General features: G+C 44.5%; 1 protein-coding gene and 1 long non-coding RNA gene across 3 annotated transcripts in view; both read right to left on the reverse strand.

The window, feature by feature from the left end:
• LOC114210472 (uncharacterized) overlaps window positions 1–16,978 on the reverse strand; it is an 87,245-nt gene that overhangs the window by 19,047 nt on the left and 51,220 nt on the right. Inside the window, exon 6 of the long non-coding RNA XR_003609527.2 lies at window positions 13,620–13,760. This is a non-coding gene — a long non-coding RNA (uncharacterized LOC114210472). The remainder of the gene's footprint in view (window positions 1–13,619; window positions 13,761–16,978) is intronic.
• Window positions 5,104–6,854, reverse strand: LOC114210469 (septin-10-like). Of its 2 annotated transcripts, XM_028104748.2 has the most exons (2): window positions 5,492–6,854; window positions 5,219–5,361 (listed from the first exon to the last, which is right to left on the reverse strand). In XM_028104748.2, exons 1-2 carry the CDS (start codon window positions 6,516–6,518, stop codon window positions 5,306–5,308), a joined length of 1,083 nt encoding a protein of 360 aa, XP_027960549.2. In that variant the 5' UTR covers window positions 6,519–6,854; the 3' UTR covers window positions 5,219–5,305. The 2 variants fall into 2 exon arrangements, with proteins under 2 accessions (XP_027960548.1, XP_027960549.2); XM_028104747.2 differs by having other exon boundaries at window positions 5,104–6,854.

Here is a 16,978-nt window from a genome sequence, read left to right on the forward strand (position 1 = left end):
TTGCAGCACAGTCTTGCTCAGGCACCAGCTGGGGCCTGCTCTAGAAAATGGGACTTTGGTTCAAATGCCAAGGCCAGTTCCGAAGTTGCTCACCAGCTCTCTAGTGAAGGGACATTCGAGCGACCCATGGCCAAACCTTCATAGAAAAAAGACTGGAAGCTCACCCAAAAGTTAATAGTGGTTATGGAACTATGCATTACTTTTGCTTTCTTCTTCATACTTTTCTGTATTTTCCATGTTTTTGCCAAAAGCATCATAATCATGAAAAAAATATTTTATACACAGAAAAACAGGGTTTTTATTTTAAAATGAGGACTGGGGCATCTGGGTGGCTCAGTTGGTTAAGTGTCCCAACTCTTGGTTTGGGTTCAGGTCATGATCTCATGGGTTGTGGGATTGAGCCCCGCTCAGCTGGGGAGTCTGCCTGAGAATTCTCTCCCCCTGCCCCTACACACACTCTCTCTCTCTCTCTCTCTCTCAAATAAATAAATCTTTTAAAAAATAAGATAAATTGAGGACTATCAAAGGATTTCCGTTTTCCTTAATCATTCTCAGTCTCATCACCACACATCTTCCCAGAATGATGGCTGTAATATACTCATGGTTTACTTAGAGACATTTGAGGTAGGACATTACTTTCAGAACAAAACAAAGCTTTAAATTACACACATCCATACAGAACACTGCTTTGGGTTTGCTTTCCGAGGTCTTTGCTTCCTTCCAGGTTTAAGAGAACTTTCCGATTTGCCTCTCATAACAACTGCATTGGAAAGAAGCAGCAGCAGGTGGGGAGAGGGGCTCCCACATTTTCGACACTCGCTCAGCTTCCAGGATCCCACATTCTTACATTTTTCTCCTTCCTCCCTGGCTGTCCCATCTCAGTCTCCTTTACTGGCCCTTCCTCGTCTTCCCAACCTCTAAATGTTAGAGGGACCCTGGAATTGGTCCTGGCCTTCTCCCTATATTCTCTCTCTGCATCCAATCTCTGATGCTCCTTAGGGCCCAGGGGTTAAAATATCATCTGATGACACCCAAATTTCTTATCTCCAGTGCTAACCTAAGCCATGCCCTCCAGATTCATACATCCTATTGCCTTCTAAATGTTGGCATTAGGACATGAAATAAGTATCCTGAGTTTAACACAGCTGAGCCAGAAAATAGCAATCACCACACTAGCCCCTCCATCCCCATGGCTCCTCATTTTAGTAAATGCAAAACATTCACTCATTCAGAACAAAAATCTTGGAATCACTTTGTTTCCTTTATCTCACACCCACATTCGGTAGGTTCTATTCCCCAAATATAAATCAACTAGACCAAGCCACTGTCACCTGCTTCCTGATTATGGCCACATCCACCTGGTCACCTGGTCACCCTCAATTCCACTCTTGCCCCTTGACAATCTGTTCACCTCACAACAGCTAGAAGGATCTTTGTAAAACATCCATCAGCTATTATCCCACTGCCCAAACCATTAATAGCTTCATGTGTCACTTAGAATAAAAGCCAAATTCCTCACCACAGCCTCAGGGCCTGTGGGCCATGTCCCCGGCCTGCCTCTGTGACTTCCTCTGCAACCACACCTCATTTTCCCCCAGCCACACCTTCCCGTTCCTCTAACAGCCAGGCATGTCCCCTCACCCTGGAATCTCTGTCCATGCTCCCACTCTTCTTCTCCTTTATGTCATCTTCACAGGCTGGCCTTCCTTGGCTAACTTACCTAAAAGAACCCCCATCAGGATCCTAAATCAATGTACAGAAATCCACTGCATTTCTATACACTAAGCAATAGAAAGAGAAATTAAGAAAGCAATCCCATTTACAATTTCACCAGAAATAATAAAATACTTAGGAATAAACTTAACCAAGGAGGTGAAAGACCTGTACTCTGAGAACTATAAAATACTGATGAAAGAAATTGGAGATGACACAACAAAATGGAAAGATATTCCATGCTCATGGATTGGAAGAACAAATATTGTTAAAATGTCCAAAACTATCCAAAGCAAACTATAGATTTAATGCAATCCCTATCAAAATACCAACCATATTTTTCACAAAACTGGAACAAAGGATCTTAAAATTTGTATGGAACCACAAAAAAACTCAAATAGCCAAAGCAATCTCGAAAAAGAAGAACAAAACTGGAGGCATCACAATCCCAGGTTTCAAGTTATACTACAAAGCTGCAGTAATCAAAAAGGTATGGTACTGGCACAAAAAATAGACACATAGATCAATGGAACAAAACAGAGACCCCAGAAATAAATTCATGATTACATGCTTAATTAATCTTCAACAAAAGAGGCAAAAATATGCAAAGGGAAAAGGATGGTCTCTTCAAAAAATGTTGTTGGGGAAACGGAAAATTACATGCAAAAGAATGAAACTGAACCACTTTCCTACACCATACACAAAAAGAAATTCAAAATGGATGAAAGATCTAAATGTAAGATCTGAAACCATGAAAATCCTAGAAGAGAGCACATCGGCCATAGCAACTTTTTTCTAGATATGTCTCCTGAGTCAGGGGAAATAAAAACAAAAATAAACTATTGGGACTATATCAAAATAAAAAGCTTCTGCACAGCAAAGACAACCTACGGAATGGGAGAAGATATTTGCAAATGACATATCTGATAAAGAGTTAGTATTCAAAATATATAAAGAATTTATATATCAAACCAAAGACAAATAATCCAATTAAAAAAATGGGCAGAAGACATGAACATTTTTCCAAAGAAAACAGATGGCCAACAGACATATGAAAAGATCCTCAACATCACTCATCATCAGGGAAATGCAAATCAAAACTACAATGAGATATCACCTCACACCTGTCAGAATGGCTAAAATCAAAAACACAAGAAACAACAAATGTTGGTGAGGATGTGGAGAAAAAGGAACACTCGTGCACTGTTGGTGGGAATGCAAACTGGTGCAGCCACTGTAGAAAATGGTCTGGAGGTTCCTCAAAAAATTAAAAATAGAACTACCTTACAATCCAGTGATCACACTAGTGGGTGTGATTCTTTTAGCCAAAATACAAAAACACTGATTCAAAGGGATACATGCACCCCTATGTTTATAGCAACATTATCTATAATAGCCAAATTACAGGAGCAGCCTAAGTGTCCATCGATTGATGAATGGATAAAGAAGATGTGGCATATGTATACAATGGAATATTATTTAGCCATGAAAAAGAATGAAACTTTGCCATTTACAACGACCTGAATGAAGCTAGAGAGTATAATGCTAAGTGAAATAAGTCAGAGAAAGACAAATATCATATGATTTCACTCATATGTGGAATTTAAGAAACAAAACAAATGAACAAAGGGAGAAAAAAAGAGACAAACCAAGAAAACCGAGAACAGACTCTTAACTATAGAGAACAAGCTGCTGGTTACCAGAAGGAAGGTGGGTGGGGGGATGGGTGACACGGGTGATGGGGATTAAAGAGTACACTTACCATCATGAGCACAGAGTAACGTATGGAAATGCTGAAGTATTGTACATCTGAAACTAATATAATACTGTATATTAACTATACTGGCATTAAAATTAAAAACTTAATAAAAAATAAACATTATCCATATAAAATCTTCAAAAAATAAAAAATAGGGGGGCGCCTGGGTGGCTCAGTCACTTAAGTGTCTGCCTTCTTCTGCTCAGGTCAGGCTCCCTGCTCTGCGGGAAGCCTGCTTCTCCCTCTCCCACTCCCCCTGCTTGTGTTCCCTCTCTCGCTGTCTCTTTCTCTGTCAAAAAATAAATAAAAATTTTTTAAAAATTAAAAATAAAATAAAAAATAAATATACTGGAATTAAAATAAAAAATTAAATAAGTAGATAGATAAAAAAGCCCCATCACTTCTATTCCCAGACTTTTTCAATTTTTCTTCACAACATTTATCACATTACATAATCATCATTTAGTTGTTCATTTTCTGGTATTGTCCCTAAAATGTTGAGGGATGAGATCTTGCTTTTCTACTGTTGTATTCTCAAAGCCTAAACAGTAACTGGCCCTCGCTCGGCACTCAAATATTTGTTGAAATGATTAATGAATATACAAGCTGTTATAGGACAATCTTCAAGTATATTGTTACATAAAGAAGCAATGTGCAGATGGCCTCTAGAATACTTCTGTAAGGATCCACAAATTGTAGAAGGTGGTTGCCTCTATGAATGGAGACCAAAGAGTGAGAGTAGGAGAGAAATGTATTCTTCAGTGATAATTTTTTGAACTGTTTTGAGTTATTCCCCAGGGGCATGAACTAACTTTTCAATTAAAAAAAAGAAATCCCTTTGTCTTGTCACTTGTGTCATTCTAACTGGACCCATTTTGCTTATTTTTTTTAATTTTTTTAAGAAATATTTTTAATAAGATGATTCTACGTTATGATTTTTCCCCTGGAAAACAGAGTTTTAAACAACAAGTATGTAAAACATTCTAATGAATTAGAGTGGCGATATCCCAGGTTCAAAGGTGCTCATCACTAGAAAATGGATTTATACCTAGATGTTTTGACTTTTACACACATCTTGTTTCATCACAACAATACATCAACCACAATAAGGCACACTGAACTGTGGAAGGCCATGTTACATAATTTGATACAAAAGCTTAGGATCATGTTACCAATTGGATAATGGGTATCAAAAATTAAAAAGTTCTATGAAACTATTAAAGAGGTTAGAGCTTCAGGTACATAATACATTTTAAAACATATTTCCCAAAATTTACCTTTAGTATGTACAAAAAAGGAGTTCATCTTGGAATATAAATGCAATCAGATAGCCATATAATGAATGACTTCTGTATTTTCAATGGCACTGACACTTTGCTCTGTGGTACAATGCACGTAAGTGACAATAACTGGGCAGCAGGAGAAATGATTTAGATTCATCACAAACCAGCAACTTGAAAACTTCTAACAACAGTGAATATAAAAGTGATATCACCCACTGTGGTTTATGTATTAACCTTATACTTAAAAATATTTTTCCATAAATGGCAGTAACTACAGCCATTTGCCAGATATAGAATAAATGATACAGCAAATAAAAACAGCAAGAAAATCAAAGCATACTTCTAACATTTTAATAATTTTTGCTTGTGATGACCTTCTGTGATCTGGAACCTTTGCTTTACATAAAATTGGAGTTCTTACGGTCCTTGTCCTTCTTCAGGTTGCTGCCCGATGCCATGTAGGACTGGTTCTGGTATATCTCTGAGGTAGCTTTCTTTTTTGAGAAAGCAATTATTTCTTCTTCCAAGAGTCTTCTCTTCTCTTCAAGCTTCATTCTCTCTTCTTGGTGAACTCTTTTAAGGTGTTCAAATTTGGCCTGCAGCTCTCTTTCAGCTTCTTTAAATATGGCTTGTTTCTCCTTTACTCGCTGCACAAACATCTCCTTCATTTCTTCTTCCTTCCTCTGACGTTCACCATAAAATTCATGTCTTTTGGCTTCATAGGTCTCTTGAAGACTGAGTGGCTTATTCTCTGGGCTCACATCTGTAAAGCCCATTTCCTCCAGTTTGCAATGCCTGTAAAGTTCATAATGCCTAGTGTGGGTCTGTTCTCGCAGATCTTCCATGTTTGTACAAATGAGCATTTCCCGGAGCTTTACAAAGTCACAGTGGTTTTCATTTTCCACTTGAACAACACCCCAAGGGTACTGGCGAGCTTTGACCATCTTATTTCTGACTTTTACCTCATCCATACTTCCTACAACAGCAAACGGCAAATGTCCATTCATTGAAGCATTGATTTTAGCAATAGTTTCATCGTCTGTTGGAAACTGGTATATCTGAACACCGTTGCTAACCAATTCACTCATGAGCTTGATCTTAAACTTCTGTAATTCAGCTTTAGAAATTGCATCTGCTTTGGCAATCACTGGTATAATGTTCACCTTGCTGTCAAGGCTCTTCATTGTTAAGAGATCCAGTGGCTTCAGAGAGTGACCTGTAGGGGAGATGAAGTAGAGGCACACGTGGATGCGAGAATCATGGTAGTTAAAGAGAGAGCACTTGATCTTCAGCTCCTCTTGGAGACAGGCCTCAAACTGAGCATCTATGTAGTCAACTATCGATTGGTAGCTCTCTTCTTTGTTTATTTGGTCACCAAATCCTACTGTATTCACAATGGTCAATTTCAATCGAACATTACTTTCATGGAGTTCATATGTCTGGGCTCTAAGTCTAACATGTGGGTAAAAATGTGAGGATCCATGGTCTTCAAAATTAGTATTAAACAATGCGTCAATCAGCGTTGATTTTCTAATTCCAGTCTCCCCCACACAGAGAATATTAAAACAGAAGCCTTGCTGAATGGATCTGTTGACCAGCTGATCAGGCAAACTCTCAAAACCAACATGGCCAGACATAGTTAAAGAATGAATATCTTCCTTTTTTTGTTTCTGTTCATCATCAGATACTTGTGAGGACAGACAAGTTGTTTTTGTTGGCATGTGAGACTGATAGAGCAGGTGCCACACCACCTCAGAGGTCATGGTCCCAAGCGAGAGTTGAGCGAAGGCGGGGGTCCCAGTGAAGCGGGGGGTCTCAGCCCGGGCCCCCGAGCGAGCGACCGGACCACGAAGGGAGCAAAGGTGGACCCATTTTGCTTATTGATAAAATTCCCCAACTTACCCTCTTGCTCTACCAGGGTCCTGAGATTTGTTCAGTTCACCTTGATTTCTCTGAATAAAGACCACCACATCCTCTGAGTATTGTTTTTGTTTTGTTTTGGGGGGGGTGGAGATTCCTTACCACCAAGACCAAAGACCAGAGTCTGACTTCATACAAATATACTATTCTGACGTGCTCCCGGGATGGTGGCTTCCCGAGGATGGACCCCCCCCCACTCTCCTCCCAAGGAAGCAAAGAGCTTCCAAGTTATAGCTTCCCTGCACTCCCAGTGACTCCTGGCTATCCCAGACCTCCAGGCTGCCAGTTCCAGATTACACCAGTCTCAGAATCATGCATCATTGCCTTGGATGAGGTGTTCATAAAGGACAGCTGACATGTGCCTTTCGGTAGGAGATGAAGGGGCTGTTTCCCGCCCCACTGCTTGTCCCTGGCCTGGCTCCACGGCACCCGAGACCCAAAGACATAGCTCCCTTGATTCACAGATGGTGAAACAGAAGACTAGAGAGTGAAGGGCTTGTCCAAGGTTGCACAGGGAGTTTAAGAAAGCACCAGGACTAAACTTCAGGTCCCTACATTCCTGGTTCCAGACTCTTTCCAGCTAGATCTCCATCCAAGGGCCCCTCAGTTAGCCCGTCCCTCAGCTCTACTCATGGTTTTCAGAGGCGCTGAAGAGGAGGGAGGAGGAGAATGAGTTCACAATGGAGCAGCTCCTGGAGGTTCAGATGGGGCACTGGTCTCTCGTGGATTTTATGAGGGCTGGGGGCCAGCCCCTGGGCATTCTTGGAACCTTCAGGAACACCCTAGTCATCTCAGACCTCAGCCTCTTTCACGGACTTCCACACCCATTATTTCCTTCCCATGCTCCCAATCCCATGTACTGTAAATCGCAGAAACCTCTTTCCTTTAAAGAAGAAAAAGAAAACGACGTATCATAAAAGCAGAGTACATTAAATAAAGCAACTCTTTGCTTTGGTGATGCATTATCAGAGGGAGGAATCCTTAAGAAAACACCAAGGACAGGGGATTCCATTTTTAATAAATGTACGCATCAGAGATTACATACTTACACTCTTATAGTCAAAATGAATGCTAAGCTTTGGGAGTCACAGGTCTGATAGAAAGAGAATCGAGAGGCGGCTGCCGATGTAGCCTCCATGTAATGTCTCAAGAAAGTTCCTCTTCCGGGGTTTCCTATGCAGGACAGGAGGCGATGGGCTCCTACAATCTGGCGTTACAAACAGAGAGATTACCTGCCCTGCGTGCCCTTTGTGTGGTTGTGCCGAAGGTCCGTCTCCACGCAGCTGTGTCCCAGCCTCATCAAACACATCCTCGCACTGTTTGGTCCAGGAACCTCGTCTGCTGGTCTTGCTGGACTCAGAACCACAGGTATCCGAGTGGCTTCCCTCGGATGACCTTAGTTAAGCAGCTCTTTTGGAATCTTCTGGGACTGGCTCTAGCCCCTGACAGTACTCGAACAGCTACTAATAACAAACCATATTGTAACTCGCCAGCAAATCAGTAATGATGGGGCGCCTGGGTGGCTCAGTCGGTTAAGCATCTGCCTTTGGCTCAGGGCATGATCCTGGGGTCCTGGGATCAAGCCCCACATTGGGCTCCCTGCTCAATGGGGAGTCTGCTTCTCCCTCTGCCTGCTGCTCCCCCTGCTTCTGCGCGCACTCTCTCTTTCTGATAAATAAGTGGAATCTTTAAAAAAAAATCAGTAATGATTACCGCATTTGCTATTTCTTGAGGGAAACTTAGTGCATCATTTTGCATTGCTGTTATACATTCTATTCATAAGCCAGAACGATTACAAAACCACACAAAAATAATATCTACTACCTTTTGTTAAATACTTTCCTGGGTGCTGAGGACCCGTTTGTGTGGCCTGAACATTTCATTTACGCTCAAAGCCACTTTAGGAATATAATATGATTATCTCCATTTTTCACATCACAAAAATGAAGACAAGGTCGGGAAGTTGCCATTCATGCAGCTCAGAGTCACGTCCACCTCACTCCACAGTTCACACTTTAACCATCAAATGATAAGCCTCCCATCACTGAGTGTCTAGAGTGTCCACAGGTTGTTATAGGCATCATGAAAGAAGGAATTCTTTTGTGGCCTCTAACTTTGACCTTTCTACTACTTAACCAAAGGGGTAGCAGTGAGCTCTAGATTAGCTTCACGCTCCTGCAGCCAGGTGTACAAAGACAACCCCCCATCAACAAAACACTGTGGGGCTTTTATATGGCGCACCACAGACAACACTGGGCTGGATCATTCGTTCCCTGAAGAAATCTTTATAATATCATACTTTATAATACATACTTTTAACTGACAGTGTAATGCCGTTCATTTAATTTGCTCCAACAAGAGTGATTCAGGACCTACTATGTGCTAGATATTATATGAATATGCGTATTCATATAAGGCATTGTACATATTCATACAATGAGTGGGTCCCTGGGTCCCAAGGCGCTCTCAGTCTACTGGGGAGAATGTATAATTGTGGTGCATTATAATGAGAATTGTCATAAAAGTGCAAAGTCCAAGAAAGCCTAGGATTATTCTGTCTGGAAGAATCCAAAGAGGCCCAGCATTTAAACGGGATGTGTAATTTGAGCTGGGTCCAGAAGAGTGAGCAGAAGCTCACAAAGCCACAAGAGGACAAGAAAGAGAATCCAAAGGGTAAATAATGTAGAGAGGCTTGGCCCACCGCAGATGCCAGCAGGCGCCAGCCAGCACCTACGTGGGTAGATGGTAGCATATGAGCTGGGGAAGGGAAGTTGGGTCAGATCCTGAGGGTCTTGAGCACCATCGGTACACAGGACAATGGTGAGCCATTAAAAGTTTCTGAGCAGAGGAGCGGAGCAATTAGAAGCCTCTCCTGACAAGGAAAGATCACTCTGGACGCTGTATGGCCAGCAGATTAATAGGTATCTGGGTCTGGGTAGATTTTATGGCCCTGAATATTTAACAAAATGAATTTCCTAAACATGGAAGGTATGATACATTTTAATGCATTTCTGTCTCTCTCTCTCTATGGCAACTAATCTTAATTATCTCAGAATTCGGAGTTCAAGAAGCTATCTCACCTGTTTATCTTCAGAGGAAACAAGTCAAGGGTTTACTCTGAGTATTAAATGTGCATTTTTAGAGGGTGAAGTCTTAATTAAATAGCAGCAAAATCCAGATGCAGGTTACTGAAAGTGTCACTACGTGGAATGATAGGGGGAAAAATATTTTTGAAGTCACCATGTTGAAGCATTGTTATTAAAAGAACAGAATATTCCTGTTACAAGCCAACTCATTGTACCCCGCTGTACAATGCCACAGCCCAGGTGTCTTATAAACAATAGAAATTTATTTCTCACAGTCTGGGAGCTGGAAGTCCAAGATCAAGCTGCTGGATAGTTGAGTGAGGGCCCTTTTCCAAGTCTCGAACTTCTTGTATCCTCACAGGGCAGAAGGGGTTGGGAGCTCTCTGAGGCCTCCGTGATGAGGCATTAATCCCATTCGTTAGCTCTTACCCTCATGACCTAATCACCTCCCAAAGTCCTCACCTCCTAATACCATCACATTGGTCTTTAAGATTCAACCACAGCATGGGTTCCATTTACGGCATGTAAATTCATGTCCCTCAGGTTCTCAGAGCACCTTCCCCATTACAAAGAAAGTCTCTGGAGGAAATATGATCCAGTCTACTCCCTTGTCCCTCCACACCTGCCACCTGCCACCACCTCCCCATCCCCCACCACATATATGGGCACACACCCAATACCCAGCACCAGTAACCCAACTGGGTAACCCAAGTCTGCCACTGTGGTTTAGCTGACACCAAAAGTTTAAACAGAGTCATCCCCAAAGCACAAAAACTGGGGTAACCATCCTGGACAGCAGTAAGTGGAAAAGGAAGCAATCTCAGTAGGATCAAACAAAAGGGGTGGACCCAGGACCATATATAACAGCATATGCAGTCAGTTGGTCATGTATTCGTTCAGAGGTCAGCTGGTCTATGCCCAGCTCTGGCCCAGGCCCTGGGAATGTTGAGAAATCAGAAACAGCCCCTCTCCTCAAGAAACATCTATCTTTTTTGATGCTTCCTGCAATTCCATAACTGCTTAAGTTGTTCAAAAGAGGAAAGTGAGGTTCAGAGATGCTAATGCACTTTCAAGACCAAGAACACCATGTGGGGGGAAACTGGGAATAAGACCAGGGGAGAGGTGAGCACTGAGCCACTGACTTGGAGCACAAGCTCAGGAGAGCATGTGTCATAAAAGAAGTCCCCAAATCTGGGGGCCAAATTTCCACACAGGGATCCCAGGTGAGGGGGCAGACCACTGCCTCGGCAGGAAGCAATGCAAACCATTATGTTCCCCCAAAGACCATCTTAGCACTAAAAGCACATGTGTGTGCAATACACACATGCACACGCACATACAAAAGGACTGACTTCCTAACCAGAGTCAAGATATTTAGGAAGCAATGCATATAGTGGTAAAAAGTGTGCAGGCTCCGGAGACACAAAGGCCTGGGTTCAAATCCCAGCTCTGCTGCTTAACAACTGGGCAAGCTGCTAAACCCTGCCATGTGTTAATAATCCTCATCTCAGGGGGCTGCTGTGGGAATTATATAAGGGAGAATGTATGGAATGTGCCAGCATAGTGCCTGGCACTCAGTGACAATCATACAAGTGAGCTGTGACACTTCAAACTCAATAAACCCCCAAATGAAAACATTATCTGTTCTCACCAGCGGGTTCCTTCTGCACCTGGATTCTCTATCTGCACGATCTCCCCCCACTCGCCCAAATCAGGAGCCGCTCTGGGCCCCATTTCCCACAGGGTCACCCTTCGCCTGTCAGCCACCTTCATCATCCCAGCTAACATGGCTGCTATGATTCTGTGTGCACAGGTACTAAGCGAAGCACTCTAGAAGATCGTTAATTGGGCAGAGAAACCCTTATGAGGAAGGTACCATCATTGTCTCCATGTTGCCTTTGAGGAAATTGAGACTTGAGGGAAGAAACCTGCCCAAGGGGCGCCTAGGTGGTGCAGTCGGTTAAGCCGCGGACTCTGGCTCAGGCCATGGTCTCAGGGTTGTGGGACTGAGCCCGGCTCAGCAGGGAGACTGCTTCCTCTCTCTTCTCCTCCCCCCGCTCATGCACACTCTCTCTCTCTAAGATAAACAAATCTTAAAAAAAGAAAAGAAAAAAAAAGAAACTTGCCCAAAGTCACACAGCTATTGAGTGAGAGAGCTCAAATTTTATACACAGTCTCATTCCGAAGCCCAGATGCTTAAACACTCCCCTGTATGTATTGCCTCTTCACCGACCAGTCGCCACCTAAGTCCTGTGGCTTCTCCGTGTTTGTTCTTCTGGGATCTACTCCATCACCGGCCTGCAGGTGCAGCCTGCTCTGCTAAGACACAGGGAGCACTGTGGGCTTTGGGAGGGAGCACTGTGGGCTTTGGGAAAGGAGCATCGTGGGCTTCGGAAGGTGCTACGGGCCACGGCGGGAGGCTCTGAATGCCAGGCCAATGCGGGGTTTGGCCAACAAGGGGCCTCTGAGCCTGAGAAAGGGTGTTGCTCAGCTGGGAGCCACCCCGGGAAGGGGGGGGGGGTGGGAGAAGCAGGTGGTACTGGGGCCAGGGAGGAGCCGAGCCCATCAGTCTAGGTGTGAGGCACAGAGGGCCTGAAGCGAGGGGGTTGGGGTGGGAATGAAAAGGCTGCATGCGACAGACATTACCTCACCAGGCACAAATACTCCCGAGGCTGGAACTTGGTTTAATAATTCTGTTACTAGGGCAACAGCAAAAGAATCTCTCTCAGAGGGAACCCAGCGTGGCCCGTTTCTGCACAGAAGCGTGGCAGCTGTAGGCTGGGAGAGCAGGGGTGAAGGCGAGTGGCCAGATGACACAGCAGGACGCACGCACCAGGGTTTTCTCAGAGGCATTTTCCTGACCTTTCATCCTCTCTGGCTTGGGGAGTGCAGAGAACTTTGTCTGAAGCAAGCTCTCCAGGAAGGTAGATAGCATGCTCCGTGAAATGGGGACTACTTGCACCCTGTGACAGGTTAGTGATCCTGCCCCTGACACTTGGGATACTGGGAGTCTCGTGCAGAAGAGCTCAGACTGAGAGTCTGCCTGGCGACAGGAGCAAAAGCATTTATCACAATGTTAACCCGTCGCTCTGCTATCTGCTTTCCCCCAACTGGGTATCACTGAGACCATGGCCAGACCATAGACGTAACTTCTTCAGTCGGCCCAGGAAGTGAAACGCTGGGAAGACCCGGCTGTGGGAGTGGGTTCGTGGGCTCTGATGAGAAGTATGGACGCTCCTTGCAAGGCCCATGGTCGAGTCAGCTTTCTTCCCAGGAGCTCCCTGGGTCTCCCCCATTCAGCCTGGGAATATCACGATGGCACATCCGTATCACTCCATGTCCCTCTGACAGCCGGCCCTTCCAAAACACTAAGAGCCTTTCAAAGATGCTAGGAACACTTTGAGACTTAGAGATATTCTCACCAGGCTCTCTCAGGATGAATGGTCTCCTCCATTTCTACGCCAAATGCCAAGATGGGCGCCTCACCATGGCACCCAGTGGGGAAACCTCTCCCAATGCCCGAGGCACTTGTGCTCCAAGTTTCTACTTCTCACAGAACATATTTTCCTGAAAATCTATCCACAAAGAATGCTGAAGGAGAGACAGGACTCAATTTCCTTCGGTCCTCCTCCTAACCTCCCAGAGCCTCTGAGAGATACGAATTCTGAGAGACCACCAAAGCTTCCACTGCTTTAGAATTTCAGTGTCGAAGATTGCTCCCAAGGGCAGACCGGGGGTAGGGTAGCCATGCTGGATTATAGAGACATTTCCACTAGAGTGGTTATGCACCATCTGGGGCTTTGATAAGTATGAAATGCCCAGTGGTCTGGCCAATGGCTATAGCATGTTCCAGATTACCTTGGAAGGAATTCTCCTTACAGAAGTGGCTACACAGGGAATCTGAGTCACCTCAGGCATCGACGAGTCAACGGTTGCTGGCTTTGCCACTCATTCTTTGAGTGAGCTTAGGAAAGTTGTTTTTCCTTTTAGCTTCCTTGCCTGCAAAAGGAAGAAAATTATACAAAACAATATCAAAGGTGAATGTAAGACTTTAAAGCTGAGAAGCGTTGAAGGCTTCTGAAAGGCGAGGAACCCCAAAGTGTAAATAGGTCACATAGCAACGGTGGTTTGATCTGGCCTGAAGTTAATGGACCATTTAGTGCCTAGGAGGGGACAATTCATTCCATGGAGCCTGTAAAAACAATAATGAGCATTTTGAGGCATTTGCATCTGTGGTGGGGGTATCGCTTAGTAACTAAGAGAGCGTGCCCTCAGGAGTAAAACTTTTGCCAAATCCTACCTTCATCACCCATCAGCTCTGTGACCTTGGACAAACTGGCACCTGTTAGAGTTTCTTTTCCTTCATTTATAAGATGGGGTCAAGCCACACGACTCATGACGTTGCTGGGAGGATCACATGCCTGACAGGCTGTATAGTAAACGGCAGACGCTGTGCTGTATTAAATCACTTTAGAACAACCCTGGTGAGGCAAGATTCGAATTCCCTATTTTATCAAAAAGGAGACGTGTCCATAGAAGCTGAAGTGCTTGCCCAAGGTCACTCAGTGAGGAGGCTTCTCCTTCTGAAGCTCTTACAACACCACAGTCGTCTCTTCCAAGGTGAAAGAGAGTCTGTGTTCTCCTCCCAAATCAATGGGCTCAGGCAAAGTCACAATGCGAATTTCAGGCATCATGACCAGTCCACAGAAGCCTAGCCGTGGGCAAGAGTATATAGGTTTGTTAGAAGCTGAGAATGTGATCCAATTCCCCCAAAATGGTATGCCATTTCAAGACTTCCCTTGGGTTCCTCTGGAGAATGAATGCTGCAGAAATGTATCATGTGGAGAAAGCCTGAAAACAAAGGCATCCCTGGGGAACACGGTCACATTCCCGGCCTGCGCTCTGTAAGGGTCCAATCTCCTGAGCAGGGCTCAGGCAGCCTGAATCTCTGTCCCTAGTGCTGGGGCCTAAGGCTCCAAGCATCTGTCCCCCGCTGCACAGGCAGGGTCTTGATGGAACTTTACATTGTGGGGGGGACATGGAGGCGTGGCTCAGAGCGCATCCTGCCTTGTTTTATAGAAAGGAAATCAAGGCCCTGGGAGCGACAGAAACAGAGTGCCTAGGTCGTGTGCACTTTGCTCTACCTGACCTTGCCCCTTCCTCTTCTAACATCAGGGACTTCTGGGTCATGAGAGGCTGTGGAAAGCACACTGACCCTCAAAATGGATCGGTAAGTGGGGAAGGCAGTGACTCTGTCAGATACAGTTAAAAATAGGAGCCGGCCCAGACCAGCCCCCCAGCTAGTGAATTTGAACCTGATAACCAGGTGCTCCACAGTGTGCTCACCTGATACCCACCTGTACTATGGAAGGATGCCCCACCCCAACCCGGTGGAGGTAGGGCAGAGGTGGGCTCATCAAACAGCTGTAAACACTAAGGGCAACCCAGCTGCTGCCGGAACTGCATGAGCGGCTCACTGGGGAGAGCAAATTCTGTTTCTGCAGCCACCTGACCAAGTGGGGCCACATGGTGTAAGCAGAAGGAATAGGAAGGCTCTCCTCTCTCCCTCCCCCAGTGGCTCCCTGCGGTGCCTGAGCCCTTCCACTTCTATAAGAGTTTGGAAGTCCTAAGGAGAGCTGGAAATTCTCTAGTTCACCTCCCTCCATATAGAGATGAGAAAAATAAAGCCCAGAGACGTTAAGCAACTCTGCCAAGGGCAAACAGCCTAGCTCAGAACTTTACAAAGCAGGAACCCTGAAATAATAGTCTCACAGATGATCCTTGAAGAGAAATTGTTTTAAAGGTTCTGAGATCAGGTAGTTGGGAAAGGCTACATTCTCTATTCTCTCTCTCTTTTTTATTATGTTATGTTAATCACCATACATCACATCATTAGTTTTTTCTCTATTCTCTTGTCTAGTCCACTCATTCTCTATTCAGCAAATAGTACTCAGTCTCGAAAAGCGGAACGCACTTTAGAGATCTGGTCTAACCTGGCAAGGCTGAAACCAGTCTGTGGGTATGCAGACCTTGCGAGCACAACACACACAGCTACCTCGGGCAAAAGGGCTGTGCCTTGACAGCTATTCCCGGTGCTTTGTTAAAATGGCAATGTTCCAGGAAGAGACATAGCTGACCAGCGTCGCCAATAACTTTTAGTGTGCTTCATTTGTCCGAGGCTTTTCGAAGTGAGAGCACTTGCCCTCCTAAGGCCAAACACTTGCCCTAAGCTAAGCCTGAGCCAGAGGCTGCTGTCTGGAGAAAGTTCGGCCCCGCGAGGAGGCTAGAAATTAAATGGGGAAACCTGGAGACACTGGCTCCTCTGGAAAGGAGAAGTCAGAAAGAGGGAGAAAAGAAAAGGTGGAAAGTGGGCAAAATCACTCCATAAGCTTTGGCAGACCAGTGATCAGCTTTCACCAGAAGGAAACAGATGACAAACCCAGCCCACTGGGAAAGCAGCCTCCCCACCCCCGCCCCCGCCAAGCCACACCCCCTACTCGCGGCCCCTCCCCCCCCACCCGGGAGAAGCCATCACTCCGGAAATTAATTCCTCCCCCATAGCTTTCACGGGCCGCATTTCTCTCCCAGGCAATCACCTAAGATCTAGCAAGGAACTTTTTTTGTTTAATTATAAGGAAAGGGTGGCTCCCCTATCAATAAAATGCTGCTTCAATGAGTACAACTACCCTTTGGGTCATTATTTTAAGTGTTTGAAATTTCTACTTAAATAAGGTCACTTTCAATTTGGTAAATACTCCTAAGTCATCATCTTAATTCACGGCCAGTCACCCTAGGAATGCTGAGTAAGTAAACATAATCAAGCATTAGCTAACCAGCCACAAATCCACTTGAGTTTATTAATTTCTGTCTTGGCAGAGAAGCAAGAAAAGGGAACAAACCATCAGAGACATTCACGCATCATTCATTCAATAAATATTTATTACATACCAGGTGCCAGGTACTGTGCTAAGCTAAATATAGGTTGCATTATTTTATTAATATTCACAGCTAAGTTCTATATCAAATCCCATTTTCCCCCAAATATAAATCTCAATTCCTGAGGTGCTTTTTCTTCATTTCTGCCTAATGTGCCTTCTTCCATGGAGTAAATGATACATCCTAACTCTTAAGCTTCCAGACTCTCTATCCCTCCCTCCAAAGACCCCCCCATCATCCCTCAAATAGTTAATGAATATAAACTCCCACTAGAGCTCTAG

The sequence above is a fragment of the Eumetopias jubatus genome, unplaced genomic scaffold (genome assembly GCF_037043125.1).
Source record: "Eumetopias jubatus isolate StellerSeaLion01/CBP00866 unplaced genomic scaffold, mEumJub1_p1.0 scaffold_12, whole genome shotgun sequence".
Classification (NCBI taxonomy): Eukaryota; Metazoa; Chordata; class Mammalia; order Carnivora; family Otariidae; genus Eumetopias; species Eumetopias jubatus.